This window comes from Chiloscyllium plagiosum, chromosome 4 (assembly GCF_004010195.1).
Source record: "Chiloscyllium plagiosum isolate BGI_BamShark_2017 chromosome 4, ASM401019v2, whole genome shotgun sequence".
In the NCBI taxonomy this organism is placed as follows: Eukaryota; Metazoa; Chordata; class Chondrichthyes; order Orectolobiformes; family Hemiscylliidae; genus Chiloscyllium; species Chiloscyllium plagiosum.
The window spans coordinates 36769371-36792574 of NC_057713.1; the positions used below are offsets into that span (position 1 = coordinate 36769371).

The window sequence follows — 23204 nt, forward strand, 5'->3', positions numbered from 1 at the left end:
GGAAGTTGTGAAGGGGTGAACAAATGCTAAACAGATTTGGACTGTACTCACTGCAGTTTAGAAGAATGAGAGGTGATCTCGTTGAAACATGTAGGATTCTTAAGGGGTAAATGCTGACAGGATGTTTCCACTCATGCAAGTGTCTAGGACCAGAGGGCACAGTCACAGATCAAGGGGCACCAATTTAAGACCGAGTTGAGGAGGAATTTCTCCTCTCAGAAGTTTGAGTGTCTTTGGAACTCCTTGTTACAGAGCTATGGGGGAAGAGCCCTGGTGTTTATTTAAGACTGAGATAGATTGTTGATCAGTAGGTGAGTAGAGTGTTACGGGGAAAGCACACTAAAGTGGATGTGAAGAATGTCAGATCAGCCATGATCCTATTGAATGATGGAGCAGACTCGAGGGCCGAATGGCCTACTGCTGTTACTATTTCTTATGGTCTTAGACTGGACAACAGCTAATGCAACAATTAGGGTTTTGGAGATAAACCAGCAAGTTAAAGATCAGTGAGTGACATCCTGAGAAGAGGTCACGCCTAACAAATTTGATTGAATTTTTGAGGTATGCAGATGAGGGTAGTGCAGTTGATGTAGTTTGTGGACTTCAGCAAAGTCTTTGACAAGGTCCAATGTGGGAAACTGATAAGCTAACTTGGCAAGTTGTATAAGCTTGGATTGTTTCCTTTTAGAGCAGAGAAGGCAGGGAGGGACCTCATAAGATGTATAAGATTATGAAGTTCTGTTTTGTAGCTTCACCAGGTTGACATCTCTGTTTTAGATAGGACTAATGCCACTCCTGGCATGCCCTCCTGCACTCCTCTTCAAACCAAGGTTGATCCCTGGCCTGTTGGTAAGGGTGGAATGGAGTGTACAATGTAGCAAGTCACCTGAAGATTTTCTGGTGTTAACTTGGAAACTCTCAATCTTCAAAAACTATAAAGATCAGGATAAGCTGATGCATGAAAGTAGCATCAGTTCCAAGGTGCACACCACCTGATTTGAACAAGTATCACTGTTCTTTCATAGCTACTGGAGTAAAATCCTTGACTCGTTTCAAAAAAAAACCACAACTACCACCTTTTTGTGGGAAACTAGGGATAAGCAATGATTGTTAGTCTTATCATCAGCTTGGATATACCAGAAATGAATGTAAAAATCATAGTTTGACAAACGTGAGATTCTCCACACCAGGGACTCTTTGTGCAGGCAAAGAATTAAACCGTTTACCGATGATCTGGGTAATGAGTTGAGTTCAAGTTCAATCTAGATGAGCACAGTAAAATGGACCAAATGACATGTACTTGTTTTAATTTTGTTCTTAAATTCACTTTTTTTTTGGAAACAGGTTGAATGTTATAATCATCACACCACTACCTGGTACCCCGTGCCGAGTATGCTGAATAAACGCTGTCGGCATGGGGCTGCATCACTAGGCAGCCAGATGTACGTCTGCGGTGGTTACGATGGCTCGGGTTTCTTGAGTATTGTGGAAGTTTACAATTCTTCTTCGGACCAGTGGTATCCACTTGTTCCTATGAATACTCGTCGCAGCCGGGTGTCTCTCGTGTCAAGCTGTGGCCGCCTCTATGCCATCGGTGGCTATGATGGACAGTACAACTTGAACTCAATGGAGATGTATGACGTTGATACAAATCGCTGGACGTTTATGGCCCCCATGGTGTGTCATGAAGGTGGGGTTGGTGTAGGGTGCATTCCCCTCCTCAGTGTGTAAGACAGTCATCGTTCCCCTCGTCGGGGAATTCGAGCATTTAGTAGAAATATGGAAACAATGGTATATTTATGGGAGCCCAGTTTTCAGTGTCTGTTGATCATTGTCCGTGGCCAAAGATGACACAGTGACAATTACGTCTTTCCAACAGAGACTGGTAACTTATCAGTACTCTGTCACTATCAGTAGAATCTGTGGTATTTTTAAAGGCAGCCCTTTAATTAAAATTATAAGTACTTTATATATTACACTTTCATAAATAACCAGGTGTTTTTAATAGTTTGTGTCCATGATTAACCAAATTCACATCAGCATATCAGTAAAAGCCAGTGTCTGACTGAGTGTTACCATGAGTTAGGGACTTCCCTTTCACCATTGGGATGTAGATTTTAATGTGTGAAAATAGAAAGCTGAGATACTGACAGTCCTGTTGTACATTGTTTTGCATCTGATCTATGCACCTTGTTCTTGAGTACTTGCTGCTGGAACTAGATGTCTGCAAAAGGAGTGTTCCTGGAATTAACAACCCCTCACCTGGCTGTAAAGACCAGGTCGAGCATTCGCTTCATGGCCTACTTGGTGGCCTGTCTACCATTCCTGCAAGGCTGATCAGTCAATGTGTATATTTATCTTCTTATTGGTCTAAGTAATGTGTTGAATAGTACTTTGTCTTGGGATAGTTGAGTGAGTGTATGAATATGAAAAGTTCTAATGGTTTTACATTTCCAGGACGGTATAATCGTTCTTTGTATACTATGATAGTGCAGTTTGCTGCTGTTTCCAACCCAGGTAAAACCACTCCTTCTGGTCATTTTCCTCCTGGTCCTGCTCCTTATTCTACATTCTCTCCTTCCAAGTGCTGTTTGTCCTTAGGAGCTTATAGACATAATTATAATATCGTGATTTTTTTTTTTAAAGTTTACGGTAATCAAGGTAGGGAGACTACCTGCTGGTGATGTGGGTCTTTACTTATCAGTACTTTGTTTATCAAGAGTAATGGATATCTGGGAGAGAATTACAGAATGCAATTAGTGGTTATGCCACAACTGGGGGAATGTGTAAAGTCTGCCTGCTGCACCATGGAGAACACCAAACTGTACAATTTTGTTCTTCCAAGCAATTGAAGACAGCATTGATCTGAACAGTGAAATGTTGGTTGATGTGGGTTTGCCTTTGGGAGTGTGACAGAAGGAAAGTATTGCACAATATTAAATGTGATTTAAAATGACATTTTATTCTCAATATTATGTTGGTAGCTACTGTATGTTAATAAACTATAAATGTCATTTACTGGGTAGACATTTAGCTGGGGACGGTGTTGGGGTTTGCACAGTTTGCATATAGAATAAAAGACACCTAGGAGTCAGTTGGAGAATAGAATCTCACCGTGAATTTTTTTTATGTAAGTAGAGTAATAAAGATCCAAGATGGAAATACAAGCTAGAATCGAAAAGATGATTTGGGGTGTGTTAAGATTGAACACGTAATTAGATTCCAGTGTAGCATAGCAGACACCTGACATTGATTCGTTGACTGGAATGTAAGGCAAGAGGATTCTCTGTTTATATAGTCCATAGAATATAATGGGTACCCAGAGAAATGAACCAGAAGGTGCACATGTTTTACGTAGCATCCAGACTGAGAGCTGCAAATGAAGTTGTGTTGAAATTGCTTTTGTGTGCTATTCTCCTTGCTTTACAGTTGGTTTTCTGTGTAGTACAGTTCTCTAATTAGAAACTGTAATCTACTATTATCAACAAGTAACCATTAATTATGTATGTAGGAATTAAATCTCACCTGATTATTTGATGTGGAAGCATATTCTGTTCTCCTGCTCCTTGACATTTTACAGCAGAAATCAATGGATAGCCATCTCCCTATTATAATAGTACTGAGGTAACTGCAGGCTCCTACTGCTGGCACAACTGAGAAACCGGAGTGCTCGTGTTTTAATGACTCATTAGGGAGGGCTAGAAATATAATTAATTTACACTACATGGGTCATGTGTTCCAGGTTATGATGCTTGAATGAGTTAACTGAGCCATATTTAAATAAACTACAGCCAAATACTGCATTGTTGAATAATATCACTTTTTTCAAAATCTTGCACCAATGAAGCATGCCATTTGCCCCAGTATGGATTTTTCTGCTCTTGACCCACTGCCCTGCTCTTTTACTAGACCCATGTATATTTTTTTCTCCAATTTATAAACTTAATTCCCAAATAAAACAAAAATTAGAAACAAATTATTTATTTAGTCAACATGACTTCAATGGCACAGGCTCGCTCATTCACTTTACTGGTCAGTTAAAAAATCTGAAACTGTTTCACTGTCCCAAAAAACAAAGTGGGGTAAAACGTCTGCCAAAGTCACAGCAATGTGGAATAACTGGGGAAGTAAAGCATTTGCTGTCTGCTGAATTATTCCTGGAACCAATTACCAAGCCAAGAGATCATATATCAAATCCACTGATTGAATGGTGCTCATTTTCTGCACAAATTGATTTCTGATGTGAAGCCAGAATGTTGTCTCCAAATCTGTCTGAGAATCCCAGCTGCACTTGTTTAATCAGCTAAAACATATGCTTATCACAGACTTGGGGAATCTATATATGTGTTCTTCAGTTTAAACCCTGTGAGCCAGTTTCTTGAGTACTTTGTCTCTTAATATAAGTAAAGAAGAGGCAGTGTCCCAAAGTAATTTCCACTAAGCCCCAGTTATGAGATTGATTTCTGTTTGGCTCCATTGGGATTGGTGAAGAATCAGTGCATCCAAGTCCTTTTAAGTTTGTCCTGCCCTCCTCAAATGTCCTGAATTTTGAATTTGAGCTCTACAGCTTTGGACATTGTTTCTATTCATGGTACTACATAAATGCAACTTGTTATAGGCAATGGTTATTGCCATGAGATGATTTATGCTGGCTAGGTCTTTGACATTAACTTAAAACTGTTAGGCTGACTCTCTCTCCACAGAAGAATCATTATTCTAATAGGGGAAGGAAAGGAGGAGAATTGAGCCCCTAGATATCTATCCTTTTTACAATATCAAATGTGAAACCTAGATTCCTAACTTGGCAAGAATAAGACACAGGAGTTGGCCATTCAACCCCTTGTGTAGATTACTATCAGAAAACAGGTAATCATGAAAATCTACTTCTATCCATCCATCTGTTACAGTAAGTGATAGGTCGAACCTTTGTGTATCAGTGGTACATATTCTATGTGCTGTCTCTGAAGTGTACACAATATTTTATTACCAGGTTACTTTGGAACACTTGAATGTTTTTAATGTAAAGTTGTATTAAATTATGTACATTCCTACAGAACCGATTCAGAGTTTGCATTTCATTTATAAATATGTGGAAGTTATCAATACGTGGAAGTTACCAAGACTGTGAAGCCAACCAGTTAATTGGACTTTCTTGTTGATTAAGTTAAAAGTTGAATATTCTCCCATTGTATACAACTTACAAAATACCTGCAGAGGTCTACATGTGACTGCTTGCCTCTTACAGTGCTCATGTATACCTTTGGTATCAAAAATAGCAGAACAAAGTTCCTAATTTTCAGTGGTTTTATGACACTCTAACTCACAACCTTTGGAGTAACTTACTTTGAAGGTTGTGTTTGAGCTTCAAAAACACAAAGTACTCTGTTGATGTTATCATGTTAACGACTTTGCCTTTTATGCCATTTGCTGGTTAGGTGGGTCATGTTGCAACTTTAGTTGCTGACTCTGCAATGTAGCTGCGAGGCTACAAGATATGCCCAACATTACTGCCTGATAGTCAGCTGTATATCAATTTCTGCACACCGATTGCATCACGCATGTGCAGTGCCATGAATTTCATTTAAAAAATTACACCTAAGAAGGAGCCTATTTGGCCAATGTCTGTGTTGTCTGCAAATAATATATCCAGGGTATACCCAATAATTTTCTTTTAAAGGTGAAGAGGGTATCTGCTCTACTGTCCTTTCAAGTAGTGAATTCCAAACTTCCACCACCGTTTGGGTGAAAAAGGTGCTCAGTGCTCCTGTAATCCTTCTTTGTATCCCTGATTATTTGTTAAGGAAAATACTATCCACACTTTCTAGGCCTCTCTTGCCATAGGTATATCTCCTCTAATTCCTCTGTTCAAAAAACATGTTTTATTTTCAGACTTCCAAACTCCACAATCTTTCCTTATAGTTAAAATTCTCCATTCCTGGCAGCACTCTTCTGTACAGTTTGTATTCTTCCAGTATTGCAGTGACCAACTGTATACAGTATACTTGCTGTGACTTAAGTAATGCTTTATACAATTCTGTGGCTAACTATTCAAGGAAAATGTGTGCTTGCTTTAATTTATCTACTTATTGCAACCTGCTACCTTCAGGAATCTGTAGCTGCACACTCCAATATCTCTTCCTGTTTTTTAGTATCCTAGCATTTTATTATGTATTTATTTTATGATTATCATATGCAAATTTTAAAATTGTGCTCAGTAATGAGTTTAAATCATTGTCTGAAAGTAAGGAATTTATGACGGTTTTGCAGTGTCTCACTGGAAACAGCCCTCCAGTTTAGTTTTTTTTTCAAAAAAATGTTACTGATTAAGAATACATCTCTTGTCCAAAGCTACAAAGATCAGTTTCATTCAACACGGATGTGGGACTCTTTGGTGTTTCACTACACTTATTACAGTTTATAATATTTATTCTTGTTTGCCATGGTTTCCATTCCATATTTTGTGTCTACCTGTCTCTGTCTGCCTGTCGGTGACTTGGCTGAGCGGTCTAAGGCACTGGATTCAAGTTCTGATCACGATTAGAAGCATGGGTTCAAATCCCACTACTGCCTATGATGTAGTTGTGTTTGCAGGTCATTTCTCAAAAACTTTGGTTTGGGGCAGCATGGTGGCTCAGTGGTCAGCACTGTTGTCTCACAGTGCCAAGGACTCTGGTTCAATTCCAACCTTGGACAACTGCCTGTGTGGAGTTTGCATGTTCTCTGTGTCTGCGTGGGTTTCCTCCCACAGTCCAAAGGTGTGCGGGCTGTGGCTTAGCCGTGGGGAATGCAGGGTTACAGGGGAGTGAGCTGATCTTTGAGGACTCAATGGGCCAAATGGCCTGCTTTCACAATGTAGGGATTCTATTGATCTTTATTGGAAGTTGACCCAATATTTACTGCATCCCTCAGTACATAATCCTTCCAATCAGAGTTACTATTTGCTTCTTGCCACTGAGCTAGTTTTGGATCCAAGATGCTCTTCCTTCTCTCTCCAGAACTCTCGGAGACATGCTGCTTGTGATTTGTTCTTATAATTCACCAATAGATCTACACAACAACATTAACTGGTGACTTGTACAGTGGGCCTCTATCAGTTTTCTATCATATTTATTTTAGTTATTTACCAGAGATGACAACATTGAAGCCAATGTTTTGAAGCTTCAAGAAATTCTTCCAAAGACAGGACCAACATATATGTTGTGTAAAATGTGAACCACTAGTATTGGTCTAGATGGTCTCCATTTGAACAGTGACAAAAACCATATCACTGGTAGTCTAAATTGAAGCAGTGTTAAATGTTATTTAATGAAGTAGTTCTACACTATTTGTACAATTATAACATTTTAAAAATTAAAGTTATTATCTTTGGCATTTGTCATAAAAAGTTCATTGAATCCCTCTTGAATCATGTTGATTATGGCACTATAATAACACCATAAGGATTTCACTCTGGATCATTTTAGGTGTTTTAATTTTAGCATCATTCCTCCTCTGTATATCATTTCCCGGTCCATTTGACTTGAATATTCTGTATTTTTTTAGCATTTAATTGCTAGGTATGCCAAATTTTCATTGGTTTCACCCTTATGTCATTGAGGCATAATGTTGGCTTTCGTTTTGGACACTGTTGAACCACAGGAAATTCAGAACCCTGATTCTTTGCAAGACTAGATATTTTTGTTGTATAAAGCAGCTGCAACTAGTGATTGCTATTGTCATTTTAGAGCATTCCGATGAATTTCAAGGATTGATTCTGTTGTAATCTTTTCAAGATCAGGCTAGTGGAGAGACATTCTAGTACATTTCTTCGTGGGCATTTTCAGCCATTTTGTTCTTTCATTATTGTACAAGATTTCAACTAACATTAAACAATAAAACATGTTGCAGTGTATTTTTTGAAGAATTAACAAACGTTATTTATTTCGATTTGCATCTAGCTTTGTAATTCATTCTTTTTGCAGGAGTACCACCTTGTTATCTTATTAGATCTTGATGAGTTTCTGACCACCCATCCACATCATCTCTATGTCCAATGTATACATTTTGTAACATTACTCTGGTTCTGCCTCATCTATTGCAACATCTATTCATGGCTTAATTAATTCTGGATTTGACTATTCCAACATAACCCTGACTGTTCTCCACATGTAACCTTCTGTATACTCGAGACAGCTACTGAATGTGTCCTTAGTGGCACTCTGATTTCAGTCACTCATAATGCAGGTTAGCAACCATGGGAATAACTTCCTGTCAAGGAGTTCTGTTGTAAATATACTGGCTTTGTACATCCTTCCATGATCCAAACCTCTCTTTGAAACCTCTTCTACCCCTACAACCCTTAAATACCTGTGTACATTTAATTCTGACTTTGTGAACTCATTCATTTTAATCATTTAACCTTTGGTAGAGCTGCCTATATTCTGGAATTCCCTCCCTGCATCTTTCTCTTTATCTCCTTTCTTTGAGAAAGCTCCTAAAAAAGTCTCTCTTTGATCAAAGTTTTGGCCACCTTTGTATGGTAAAGTTGAAGCATTCATAATTTCATTTAGGCAGGCTGAGTGGATGATCCACCTCAAGAGGTGACCAGCATCACAGACGTCAGTCTTCAGCCAGTTTTATTTGCTCCATGTAATATCAAGAAATAATTAGAGGCACTGATACTGGAAAAACTACAGTCCCTAATAATACTTCAGCAATAAAACTGAAGACTTGTGCTCCAAGACTTGCTGCACCATTTGCCAAGCTGTTCTTGATTGGCATCTACCTGACAATGTGAAAATCACCCAAGTATGTCCTGTACACAAGCAGGGCAAATCCAAGCTGGTAATTACTGCCCCATTAGTCTACTCTTAATCATCAGTAAAAGTTTGGAAGGTATCAGCAACAGTGTTGTCAAGCAGCACCTGTTCAGTAATAGCCTCAGTGACACCCACGGTAGTGTCCATCTTCAGCTCCTTCATCAATGACCTTCCCTCTGGCATGAGGTCAGGAGTGGGGATATTTGCCAATGATTGTGGAATGCTCAGCACTATTCATGACGACTCAGATACTCAAGCTGTTCATGTCTCAATGTACAAAGATCTGGTGTGAAAAGTGACAAGTAATATTTGTGTGAGATAAGTGTAAGCCAATGACCATCTCCAATAAGAGGCAATCTTACCATCACTCCTTGACATTCAGTGGTGATATCATCACTCAATCCCTCACTATCAGCATCTGGGGTTACCATTGACAGAAACTCAACAGGACTCGCCACATAAATACAGTGGCTACAAGAGCATTCAGAGTATGAATACTGCAATGAGTAACTCCCCTCTTGATTCCCTAAAGCCTTTCCACTATCTACAAGGCAGAAGCAAGGACTATGTTGGAATGCTCCCCACTTGCCTAGATGTACAAGATGCACGGCAGAAATTCTTCAGAGATCCTGAGACAGAATGTTCTAAACCCATGACCATTGCTAGCTGGAAGAGTAACAGCAGCAGGTACAAGGAACACCCACGACTTCCAAGTTCCCCTCCTGCAGTGATGTAGAGTCAAAATCGTGGAATTCCTTCCCTAATGGCAGTATGGGTCTACCTACTGCATATGGATTCCACTGGCTCAAGAAGTCAATTCAGCATCACCTTCTCAAGGGTAACTAGGGCCAGAAATAAATGCTAGTCCAGCCAACAATGCCCATGTGAATAAGAAATAGTAGCAAGCTGTCAAATTTGTTTTCTGACGCTCCTGGCTTGGGCATTTTAACAATGTTATATTAATACAAGTTGTTACGTATGACTCTAATTCTGATCTCAATCTTCCAATTGAGAATTTGCACCTGTTTCTGTGCTAAGGGTTTATGAACACAAAATATGTTGAGGCTAAATTCATGGATAATCTTTAAAGTCATGAGTGAGCGTGCTAGATTGGGATATAGACTAACAGTCCTTTCTAGAGGTACTGATAAAAGGTACTTGTACATAAATATTTTTCTCCCCTAGAAGTTGGAAGAACTGCAGAAGGTATGGCAAATCAGTGGTGACAAAATGTAATGAGTCCATTCACAATGCAGTAAAGTGCTAGAAAAACAAACTTGGAGCTTTGTGTCTGTGCCAGGAATGAAGTTGCTACATACAGCTTTATAGTATTTATTAACTAACGTGCACAGCAAGTAAAAGTAGCAATGTATTACAGTTCTGAGTTCAGTTGCAGCTGATTAGCCCCTCGGTCTTCCCTAATTATTCTTAGAATGTATCTCTTTTAATCCTCCAGCTGAAAGCATTATGTAATGTTCCCAGCCAGGCACAGTGCAGCTTAGATACAAAGTAGAACTCTTAGTACACTGCTTGATAAAATATTCCACGCCAGGTACAGCAAGGGTTAAACTACATTGTTCCAGCAATGTGTCCTATCATAGTTTGAGAAGAGTGTTCACTTTTCAGACCTGTTCCAATTTTTCTCTCACCCACTGTTCTTTGGTTCCTGAAAGAATTACTAGTTGGTTTGATGTAGGATCAAAATTTGTACTCTCAGGAATGGATTGACAGTTCCAACTCTCAAAATCTCCAAATCCCTTACTGAAAATTGCCAAGATATTTGTTATGTAGACTGGATTTAAATACAGGAGTGAAAGGCCAGTATCTAATCAATTACAGATTTTGTAAATAACACCAGATTACAACATGGAAATATAGGAAATGTACACACCAAGGGGTGTGATATGATGAGAAAACAGGCAATATCTTCGCCAACTAAAACATTTTGACTAAAACATTGCAATTATGCCATGGCAAAGCTCATAGAGCAAATAAAGTTACTTGTTATGAAGGGCTTTTGCTTGAAACGTTGATTCTCCTGCTCCTCTGGTGCTAACTGACCTGCTGTGTTTTTCCAGCACTGCACTCTCGACTCTCATTTCCAGCATCTGCAGTCCTCACTTTCGCCTGTGATCAGTATGCACCTGATCACTTCATTACAAATCACACATGATGTTGCAATGACCATATTCTGCCAGAAGATGTCAGTTATTCACATTTCTTTGCTACTCTCAGATATTTATTGGTACAAATAAAGACAAAGAACAGCCAAATCACTTTTAAGTTTCTTGCCTCGTTGCATACTGTACTAACTCTGATATCTCATTTACATGATACATGAATGTATTACGCTGATTCCCCCTTTTAAACCAAAAGCATTTTGTTTGCTTCAAGAACAAACCATACTTTCTTTCCTGTGCTTTGTTTTGATGCATTTTCGAATGGCTATGAGGTATGTGTAAAGCAGATCCCTTTATTCTTTAAAAATATGCATCTTATGCCATGCAATTTTTATTCTGTTCTTTAATTATGTTCAGGAGAATTTTCGAGCACAATATGGGCCAATGAGATAGGAGACATTGCTAGATTTGATTCTTAGGAATGAGGTGGGTCAAGTAGATCAAGTGTCAGTGGGGAGGTATTTAGGATGCTTCAGGTCCTTGTAAAGAGCAAAGAATGGTCCAGAGAATGAATAATTACCTGGGAATAGCCAACTTTGATGGGGTAAGAACAGAGCTGGGCAGACTAGCTGGAACTAAAGGTTGGCAGGGAAAACTGTAGCTGAACAAAGAAATGATGGGAGTTCAGGCATAATCGAGGCATATTCTTTCAAAAGGGGAAGGTAATCCAAACAAATCCAAAGTTATCTGGTTGAAAACAAAGGTAGAAATTTAAATTAAAAGATAGAAAATACAACTGAGAACCAAGCTGAATACAAAAGGTTCAGAAGGGAGGTGAAATAAAGAACCTAAGCAAAAATAGATTATGAAAAGAGACTGTCAGGAGACATAAAAGGGAATCTGAAAGTCTTCTATAGGCACATAAATAGAAAAAGGCTCTAAAAGATGGAGATGGGCTGATTAGGGTCTAAAAAGGGGATGCACATATGAAAACAAAGGGTGGTAGGGCATAGCTGAGGTATTTGCATCCGTCTTTACTTAGGAAGCAGAAGCTACCCAAGCCATGGTGATCCAGGAGAATTCAGTCACTGGAAGTATTCAAAATTGATAAGAAAGGGATATTAGGTAGGTAGTACTTAAGGTTGACAAGGTATCTGGACTGGGTGAGATACACCCAAAGATGTGGAAGCATGTAAGACTGGAAATTGTGTCAGCAAGGTCTGTGGATGGTACAAAAATTGAAATTTTTGTAAACTGTGAAAAGAACAGTGTAGGACTTCAAAAGGACAGACATGTTGGTGGAGTTGCCAGATGAGTTTAATGCAAAGAAATGAGAACTGATATATTTTGGTAGAAAAAAAAGGTGACACTTTAAGATCAAGGGTACTATTGTAAAGTGTGTACAGGACCAGAGAGATGGAGCTATATTTGTACATAAGTCATTAGAAGTAACAGGACAAATTGAAAAAGTGGTTAATAGTGCATAACCTATTGTAGGATTTACTAATGGGGGCTTACAGTGTAGAAGCAAGGAGAGTTCTGCTGAACTTGTATGAGATATTAGTTACACACACTGTTCTGGGTTGCACAGTTCAGGTAGGATGCGAATACATTAGAGACAGTGAAGAAAAAATTTAAATGTATGGTTCCAGGAATGAGAAAATTCAGTTATGACAAGAGACAGGAGAAGTTAGAACTGAGATGGTAAGAAGGGAGGTTTGTTATAAATTTTCAATATCATAAGGGGTCTGGATGGGGTTGATAGAGAGAAACTGTTCCCACTTGTAAAAAGATTGATAATAAAGGGCTACACATTTAAAGTCATTAGCAAAAGAATCAAATGCGATGTGAGAAAAACTTCTTTCTTTCAATGAGTAGTTGGGTCTGGACCGTATTACCTGGAAGTGTGCTAGGGGGCGGGTTCAATTGAGGCTTCAAGAGGGTATTTGATCATTGCTTTTATTCAAATAATGTGCACTAATATGGGTAAAAGGCAGGAGAATAATACTAAGTAATAATGTTCATTCAGAGAGCCGGTACAGACACAATGGATTGAATGGCCTCCTTCTGCACCTTAACAATTCTGTGATACACCCAATAACTATACTTTATAATCTGAGCTCATAGGAACAGTGGACAATTCAAGATCTAAAATGAAACTTGGCTTAGCAGATTGTGTTATTATTGCAATTTGCTTACTGTGATGATCAGTCACTGAGCATACTCAGATGAGGCTGCCAATGTACTTTTAACAAAAGTACATTGTTAAAATTTCTTACAGACGGAAAAGAAAAAAAATCGACAATTTGAAAGTATGTTATCATAAACAACAAATAAAAGGATTTAGACCATTTCCCAGCAATATCCTTTAGATGGAATGCCAGTGAAGTATCACTCCTATCTTCAATTTTTAATTTCTTACTCAATTGCTGATGTTGCAAGCATTTCTTTTCAGCAACTTTCTGCATATTTACTAGATGTGATTCTCTTTGTAAATGTCTCTCCATGAGACACACAGGTACAGGATAACTCAGTGATTTTTTCCTCACAGAATTCTAAGAAAAGCTCACAGTTTTCCCAGCTGTGTCTCATAGACTGGTAAAAGTTCTCAAGACTTCAGCTGTGTTGGCCCAGAGACTGCATTGTGTGACTGCTATCTGGGTTGAGTAGTTCAGCTGTTTCTTTAGGGCAGCTGGATCTCTCCAACTCTTGGTTACTTTTAACGTTTTCAAGCTCCCTTTAGAAACACAGAAATTAGGAACTAGTTGGCCCTTTGAGCTTATGATCATGGCCGATCCTCCCCATCAATGGCATATTCCCCCCTTCTCCTTGTAGCCCTTAATGCCATTAAAATCTAAGAAATATCTGTCTCTTTTTTTGAATATACTCTGTGAATTGATCTCCAAAACCTTCTGTGGTAGAGAATTCTATAGATTTACTACCCTTTGAGTGAAGAATTCATTCCTCATGTCAGTCCTAAATGATTTACCTTGCATCCTGAGACTGTCCCCTGGTTCTAGACTCCCAAACAGGGAAAACATCCACCCTGTTTTTAGACTACCCAGCCCTCTTAGAAATGTACATGTTTCTCAACTTTCTAAACTCTACTGAATACAGGATCAGTCAAACCAATCTCTCTTTATAAAACAGTCCCCAGTGTCAGCGTTGTGACCCTCCACTGCACTTCACCTGTGGCAATATATCCTTTCTTAGGTAGGATGACCATAACTAACTGACCCGACGAAGACCACCAGGCCTCAGACACATCCTGAGGTGAAAACCAGACCCACAAAACCATCAGAAAGTAAAGAAAACTAGGTACTTACCCAATAGATCCAATACATCAGCAGACTCAACCCAAACTGAAAAGCCTCCGCCGTCTGAAGTCTTCCTCCAGGCTCCAGAACAGCCAAGCATATTTCAAAATGATGCTTTCCTCAGGGATGAGCTGAAACTTCCGAGACCCCCAAATTTCCAACCTCGCCAGCAGGGAGTGGAAGGAGGGTGATGACGGTGCATTGGGACCCCAAAGAGTATTACAAGGGGACATAAATTTAAGGTGACGGGTGGAAGATATAGGGGGGATGTCAGGGGTAGGTTCTTTACCCAGAGAGTGGTGGGGGCATGGAATGTGCTGCCTGTGGGAGTGGCAGAGTCAGAATCATTGGTGACCTTTAAGCGGCAATTGGATAGGTACATGGATGGGTGCTTAAGCTAGGACAAATGTTCGGCACAACATCGTGGGCCGAAGGGCCTGTTCTGTGCTGTATTGTTCTATGTTCTAAAGCTAGGAATTCTGATTAAAGTTTCTGTAATTAAACTGTTGTTTTTAGCTTCTAATAGTGTTTAATCTAGCCAATTTAGTAATGTCCTGTGTGCAGTTGATTGCGTCAATTTCCCTGTTTATTACATTTACCTATATTTCTTACATTATTATTACCTTTTGTATTTTAAATAAATTCAGAGATTCTTTTGCCCTGAAAACACCATCTACTACCCTTTTCACTTCACATTCCCGAAATGAGTCCAGGAGTTCGAGGTGTGAGACTTAAAAAGCAGAAATAACTGCAACCCAGAATCCTATACCGCCATTTGCTATAAACTGTGACATGAAAATCTGAACAATTAATTATGTATTAACCACACTGCAGCTTCAGCAAAGAACTGAATGAATGTGGAGCTAAGGGAATCAGAGATTAGAAGGACTTGGAAGTGACACCAAATTGAATCCTGTGGACTAGTGCGAGTGAACTGTTTCCCTGGACTATTTGCCTCCCTCCCTAACATCTATGTTTGTTTGTCTGCGACTTCCTGTATGGGTATCAAGGGATTTAGGAAGGAGATATATCTTAAGATAACAGAGTTATAAGTGAGGAACTAAAATTTGAATTTAGGCTGTTGTCAGAAGCAACAAGTATATGTAATTTTTTATTAACCACAAAATGGCTTTTCAATTTAAAATAACACAACAAAATGGCTGAAAGTAATGATTTGACTCTGTGAATTTGTGCTGCTGCTTTGCTGAGCTAAACTAAATAGAAGATGAGAGAATACAATGGATTTTTCATAATATGAATTATAAGACAGTGATTTGGTATTTGAACTACCTTGAACGAGTAAACATGGGGTGATTCTGTGTGTATAACAATCTGTTTCCCAGGAAATATCATTGGATTAGTCTGTTGTCAATAATGTCACCTTATTATATGTGATTGGTCTTTTCTTGTAATTAAGGCTGTACTATTTCTTTAAAAATATATAAATACTGTGTAATTTTCAAATGTAATTGTGCCATTTCTCCACAGAACACAGAAGCTTTTAACATCCGTGTTGCTGGACAAATCTGTGCCAGGCTGCTTTAATTTATTAAACTGGGTAACTTTGCTTTAAAACAGACGGTACTCCTAGTGATTCTTTTGACCAATCTCGAACCAAGGGGGCCTCTCTGGAGGAGTCCAGATCTTCATAAGTTCATTCATATTTGTTTTCCTGTGGTTAGAGCTGATGCTTTGTAATAAATAAGCACAGGAACGTGGTCGGTATTTTCTGTTAACCTGAATCTGTCAGGCAGTAGACTGTTTTGTGATGACCCCGGAATAGTGAGTCTTGAGCATCCAAATGTGTCATGATACTGTTACAGTTTAGTGGTGAAATGTACCTCCAATGTTATTGCTTTGAAAGACATAACTTTTGCCTTTTGGGAACAAGACGGTTATTTGTTTGGCCATACTAAGGCTAAGTTCAATTAGCAAAATTGTTTTTTTGTGTGTCCAAGGATTGCCTCATTCTGTATTTTTACCTCTTGATGTTGGCCTTCATGTTATAATGCCCAAAATGTTCTTAGCTCTAAAGAAGAGTCCATTCTTTAATTAACCGAATGGTTTTGGAGCGCTATCAAATGTAGCCTTGTTGATGATTTACAAACCCTTCATATAGTGAGACTTCCATGCACACATAATGTAGATGAGGAGCAAAGATGATTCAACAGAAATATTTACAATAAAATATGGTGATAAGTTAGTTGAAGAGGAACAAATTCATCTAAAAGCAGTGTAGTTTGTAGTTAAAACACACAAGTATACATGCACACAAATGCACCAGTGATGCTAGGCTACCTTTAGAAATTCTGCTTTAGCTGAACATAGACAGAGGTTGAATTACCTGGATAAATCAGGTTTCAAGATGAAGCTTACATATTTTTGGCTATGTCTGAGTTGCATCAAGACTTTTAGAGAGTTTCTCGCTGTGGCGCCTCTTGCCAAAGCTCACATCACTAATTACCCATCATGCTCCAATGGCATTTTTCACATCTGATTTTCATCCCACCGTACCACATACTGCTCCTGGAGTAACTCACCACTCAGCAGATATCCACCAAAACAAAACAGCTTCCCTTCAGCCTGTTCCATCTTTGAAATTCAATAGTACACCTCCACAGCACTTTCAGTCCAGAGCTGCCCTGCATGGTTCCTAACATTTACCATCGACATGGCAGATCATAGAATCATAGAACCCCTACAGTGTGGAAGCAGGCCATTCAGCCCATTGAGTCCATACCGACCTCCAAAGAGCGTCCCACTCAGACCCACCCCCTACTGTATTCCTGTAACCCTGCATTTCCCACAGAATCACCTAGCCTGCACATCCCTGGATACTATGAAGCAATTCAGTACAACCAATCCACCTAACCTGCAAACCTTTGGACTGTGGGAGGAAATCAGAGCACTTGAAGGACACCCACACAGATATGGAAAGAATATGCAAACTCCACACAGACAGTTGCCCAAGGCTGGAATCGAACACAAGTCCCTGGTGCTAACCACTGAGCCACCATGCCACAGATAGTGGGGGAGATCTGCATCCACTTCATTAGCAGTGTCTTGGAGGTCCTGCTGAACAGGTGGTGCACATACGGAACTTTCTCCTCTCCCCGGACCAGCAGTGGAGACCACAACCAGACCATGTCAGTGTAGTCTGAAGGTGCCACCTAGATTAAAGTGGTCTCAGCTGAGTGGAAGAATGCCCACACTGTAGGAAGAAGGTCAATGACCTTCTCCATGCTGCCAATGTACGTGCCACCATCTTCTCTTTGATACCTCCCAATCTCTCTATTGCTGCTCCTGTAGCTTTTGCACCTATGCTCATGCTCTACCAGTTTCTCTATTGCCTGCAACACCTACCTCAGTCTTCCCAACACCAACAGCACTGCTCTCTGTGCTGCTTATCCACTCGCTCAGGACATCTCCTCACCTGCACCAAAAGTAATAGCTGTGCCACCCGCTGTCATCTTTCATATTATTTGTCTCTCTCAGGAGGTAAAGAGTCCAGGGTAGGATAGAAATAGTCAAGACAGCTGGTGGGTTGCCTGACAATTGGTTCCTGACCTCTTAGTTGGGGAAGATCCTAACTCAAATCATCCTGAGAAGGCCATGGACTGGTATCGGAGTCTGCCCTTGACTTCCCTCCTGAGTAAAGGTTATCTCCCTTAGTTTAACTGATTACTGCTGATAGCATAACAATATTCCTGATTTTGTATCTATGCTTCACAGCACAGCAGGACAGCCGGAGTAAGAGGCGGTATCTCTGGTTGAAGGGGCGAGGCGTAAAAAGGCAAGGCAACATGAGGCAGGGGAGCTGTGAGCATCCAGGTAGGCTTAGAGTGAGTGTGCTCTATGACAGTAAGTGAAGAGCCCACGGTGCAGCCTGGTACAGTCCAGGAGCTGGGTGTGTGTCCCCAATCATAGTGCCCTCGTTGTGGCACTATAATGACAGTTGCTGGTGCAGCATCAAGATGCAGAAGTGTGAGCCTGGCACATGTTAAATGCCAATGTCCATGGACGTGGGATGTGTGTTAGTTGATGCTTACGGACTGTGCCCAGGGATGTTGATACCCAGTTTCCAACACGGAGATTGTTCAGAGCAACTGTCTTGAGTTTTCCAGTTATCAAGTTTATTTGGTGAGTTTGGTAAGATGGGAGGCTGAATATTAGTAAGACTGGATGAGCTCTAAGCGAGGTGTTTTACAAACAATAATCATCATCAATTGGCAACCCACCGTTGGCTGGTGAAAAACTCAGCATGCCACTTGTGAAGAAACAGAAAATTAGATTAGATTACTTACAGTGTGAAAACAGGCCCTTCGGCCCAACAAGTCCACACCGACCCGCCGAAGCGCACCCACCCAGACCCATTCCCCTACATTTACCCCTGCACCTAACACTACAGGCAATTTAGCGTGGCCAATTCACCTAACCTGCACATTTTTGGAGTGTGGGAGGAAACCGGAGCGCCCGGAGGAAACCCACGCAGACACGGGGAGAATGTGCAAACTCCACACAGTCGGTCGCCTGAGGAGGGAATTGAACCCGGGTCTCTGGCGCTGTGAGGCAGCAGTGCTAACCACTGTGCCACTGTGCCGCCCACAAAATATGTTGTGAAAACCTCCCAATGTCAAAATGGGGCTCACCTCACTTCTTGTTTGATTCTGCTACACACCTCACCACAGCATACGTCACTCAGACCATATAAGATTCTACCTTTATCTTTTCTGCATTGGGCCTTAACCTGTTACACCACGGTTGCTTGTTGATACCAGTATTACTTGTGCAGGAAAGTGGAATGGAGGTAAACAGTGAGCCATGACTTTATTGAATGGTGGAGCAGTCCCATAGGGCCAAATGACCTACTTCTTCTCCTATTTCTTATTGTTTTTCTCATTTCAAATTGACTGTTATGTTTTCTGTGTATGATACATTATATTACATTACTGGCTGCAAACATCTTTAAGATACCAAAGGTGATGAAAACCACCATACTATTGGAAATTACAAAAGTTAGGTTCAATTCAAATATTAACTCTACTTCTTTATTCCACAGATGCTGTCAGTTCTGTTAAGTTCAATCCAGCAATTTCTGGAAAAGTCAACTCTCGCTATTTTCTGGTCTGTATTGCCTTTAGAGTCATAGAGTCATAGAGATGTACAGCATGGAAACAGACCCTTCGGTCCAACTATCATTCGCCTCACCCTAAACCTATGCCCTCTAGTTCTGGACTCTCCGACCCCAGGGAAAAGACTTTGTCTATTTATCCTATCCATGCCCCTCATAATTTTGTAAACCTCTATAAGGTCACCCCTCAGCTTCCGACGCTCCAGGGAAAACAGCCCCGGCCTGTTCAGTCTCGCCTTTGTTGAGCTACAGTAGTTTTCAGAGCTCCTTAGTCAGGCAGGATAAAATAATTGTCAAGTCTTGTCAGGGATAACTGTCCAGTGATTGATGTACATACGTGTATGTCCAGATGATTGATAGATTTATTTATTGTCACATATTTATTAAAGTGCTGTCACCACTATTCAGCGCCATCTTAAAAACATAGAAAGTAAACCAAAATGTAGAATATTAAGGTAAAATAAGACATAAAGTTAAAAAGTTCAATATTACAGTTCTTCTTGTTAAAATGTTTTGTCTTACACTCATCAGACAATTCACAAACATATCAATGCAAAGGGGAACAACGTGCTAACACTGTATGAGAAGAAAGTGCTGTTGAATATAAGAACATAAGAACTAGGAGCAGGAGTAGGCCATCTGGCCCTTCGAGTCTGCTCTGCCACTCAGTAAGATCATGGCTGATTTTTTTGTGGCTTCAGCTCCACTTACTGTACCTCTCACTGTACCCCTTAATTCCTTTATTGTTCAAAAAAAGCTATCTTAGCTTTAAAAATGTTTTCTGAAGTAGCATCAACTACTTCACTGAGCAGGTAATTCCATAGATTTACAAATCTCTGGGTGAAGAAGTTCTTTCTCAATTCAGTCCTAAATCTGCTCCCCCTAATTTTGAGGCTATGCCCTCTTGACCTAGCTTCACCTGTCAGTGGAAACATCCTCTCTACTTCTATCTTACCTATTCCCTTCATAATTCTATATGTTCCTATAAGATCTCCTCCCTCATTCTTCTAAATTCCAATGAATATAATCCCAGTCTACTCAGTTTCTCCTCATAAACCAACCCCCTCAACTCCGGAATCAGCCTAGTGAACCTCCTCTGCACCCTCTCTAGTGTCACTACATCATTTCTCAAGTAAGGAGACCAAAACTGCACACAGTACTCCAGGTGTGACCTCACCAGCACCTTGTACAGCTATAAGATTACCTCCCTGCTTTTAAGCTTAATCCCTTTAGCAATGAAGGACAAAATTTCATTTTCCTTCTGAATTACTTGTTGTAATTACATGAATTACAGATCAACCTTCTGTAATTCATGCACAAGGACATCCAGGTTCCTCTGCATAGCAGCAAGCTGCAACTTTTTACCATTCAAGTAATAATCCCTTTTACTCTTACTCCTACCAAAATGGATGACTTCACATTTATTAACATTGTATTCCATCTGCCAGACCTTTGCCACTCAATTAAAATATCTATGTTCTTCTGGTTAGCAAGTGGACACAATTGATACATAGCAGATCACATGGTGTGTGCAGTACCCTGACTGTGTTTTATACAGTCTTACAGTAACCCCTCTCCTGCTATAGTATATGCATCAACCATTAAAGGAAATAATATCGACCTGTCATGCTACCCTCAGGGACTACCACTTTCTGCCCACCCGACCAGTCCACTGATATCTTCAAGATTGATGTCTTCAGGGTCTTCCATTGTTTCTCAGTCGGCTTATCCTGAGCCAGGAGCTGTTAACTGAACTGTGATGAACTTTGTCTTAATTTTACATTTTTCTTATTATTATGTATGACTTCTGTCATTGATGTAGGTGCCATGTTGTGGTGACTTATAAAATTTTTCACTGTATTTTTCACTGTATTGTACACGTGACAATAAATTTCTATTCTATCTTCTTGCAGTTGACAGCTTTATTCCTCATTATTAGCCACACAGCAATTTTTATGTCATCTGCAAAATTCTTAATCCTCCCCCCATATTAAGAAAATATGTTTGATATCAATCACAAAACTGAGGTGAACCAGTACTAACCCCATGGGACCCTACTGCAAACAACTTTTCAGCCATATAAACACCCATCAACCATAAATAAAGGATAACTAGGGAGAAGATAGGACCCACTCAAGGATAAAAGAGGGAACTTGTGCTTGAAGGCAGAGGATGTGGATGAGATTCTAAATCAGTACTTTGCATTGGTATTCACCCAGGAAATGGATATGGAGAATAGTGAGATTTCTGTGGAGCATGCTAATAGTTAGGGCAATTTGAGGTCAAGAAAGAAGTGGTGTTGGATCTCTTGAAGACCATTAAGGTAGATGAGTCCCCAGTACCTGATGGTGTCTACCTTAGGCTATTGAGAGAGGTAAGAGAAGAGATTGCTGGGGTCTTGACTAAGATCTTTGTATCTTCACTAGCCACTGGAAAGGTCCCAGAGGCATGGTGAGTAGCTAATGTTGGTCCTCTGTTCAAGAATGGAAATAGGGATAATACAGGAAACATTGACTAGTGAGTCTCACATCGGTGGTTGGGAAGCTATTGGAGAGAATTCTTAGGGAAAGGATTTATGCACATTTGGAAAAATATGGCCTAATTAGGGATAGTCAGCATGGCTTTGTGCAGGCAGGTCATGTCTTACTAACTTGATTAAATGTTTCAAGGAGGTGACAAATGTTGGCAATAAGGGTAGAGCAGTGGATGCTGTTTACATGGATTTTGGTAACAATTTCAACAAGGCTCCTCATGGTAGGCTCATCCAGAAGATTAAGATGCATGGAATCCACAGTGACATGGCCACCTGGTTTCAGAATTGGCTTGCCCATAGAAGAGAGTCATGGTGGAATAGTGTTTTTCAGGCTAACACTAGTGGTGTTCTGCAATGGTCTGTACTGGGACCTCTGCCGTTTGTGATATATATAAATGACCTAGAGATGAAAATGTAGGTAGGGTGGTCTTAGTAAATTTGCAGATGATACAAAGATCAGTGGAGTTGTGGATAGTGTAGAAGGTTGTTAAAGGATACAGCAGGATATAGATCAGTTGCAGATATGGGCGGAGAAATGGCAGATGGAGTCTAATCCAGGTCAGTGTGAGGTGCTGCACTTTGGGCGGTCAAATGTTAAGGAAAAGTATACAGTTACTGGCAGCCCTCTGAACAATATTGATGTACGGAAGGATCTTGGGGTTCAAGTCCATAGTTCCCTGAAAGTGGCCACGCAAGCAGATTGAGAGGTAAAGAAGATGTATGGTATGCTTGCCTTTAGTGGTCAGGGAATGAGTGCAAGAGTCAGGATGTCATGTTGCAGCTTGAGCAGAGTTTGGTATGGCCATACTTAGAGAATTGCATTCAGTTCTGGTCGCCACATTACAAGAAAGATATCGAAAGGGTGCAGAAGAGATTTACCAGGATGCTGCTTAAATTAGAGGGTATAAGCTATAAGGAAAGACTAGAAAAATGCAAATTGTTTTCTCTTAAGCAGCGGAGGCTGAGGGGAGACTTGACAGAAGTTTATAAAATGATGAGATGCATCGGTAGGATTGACGGTCAGAATCTTTATCCCAGAGTTGAAATGTCTAATATGCATTTAAGGTGAGTGGGGGCAAGGTCAAAGGAGTTGTAAGGGACAGATTTATTACACAGACTGGAATGTGCTGATGGTGGAGGCAGAAACAATAAGGGCATTTAAGGGACTTTTAGGTTAGCACATGAATATGCAAGGAATGGACCAAGGGCAGGCAGAAGGAATTGGTTTCATTTGGTGTAATGTTCTTCACAACATCAAGGATCAATTTCTTGTGCTGTACAGTTCAATTATCCATCTTCTAAATT

General features: G+C 40.1%; 1 protein-coding gene across 2 annotated transcripts in view; it reads left to right on the forward strand.

The window, feature by feature from the left end:
- The window catches only part of klhl18 (kelch-like family member 18), a 36691-nt gene extending 20896 nt beyond the window's left edge, over positions 1–15795 (forward strand). The window contains exon 10 of one of the 2 annotated variants that reach the window (XM_043687980.1): positions 1345–5053. In XM_043687980.1, the coding sequence (XP_043543915.1) occupies positions 1345–1731 (387 nt within the window). In that variant the 3' untranslated portion in view covers positions 1732–5053. Of the gene's footprint in view, positions 1–1344; positions 5054–15723 lie in introns of those variants that run through there. The other variant, XM_043687981.1, reaches the window with a different exon arrangement.
- The last annotated feature ends 7409 nt before the right edge of the window (positions 15796–23204 follow it).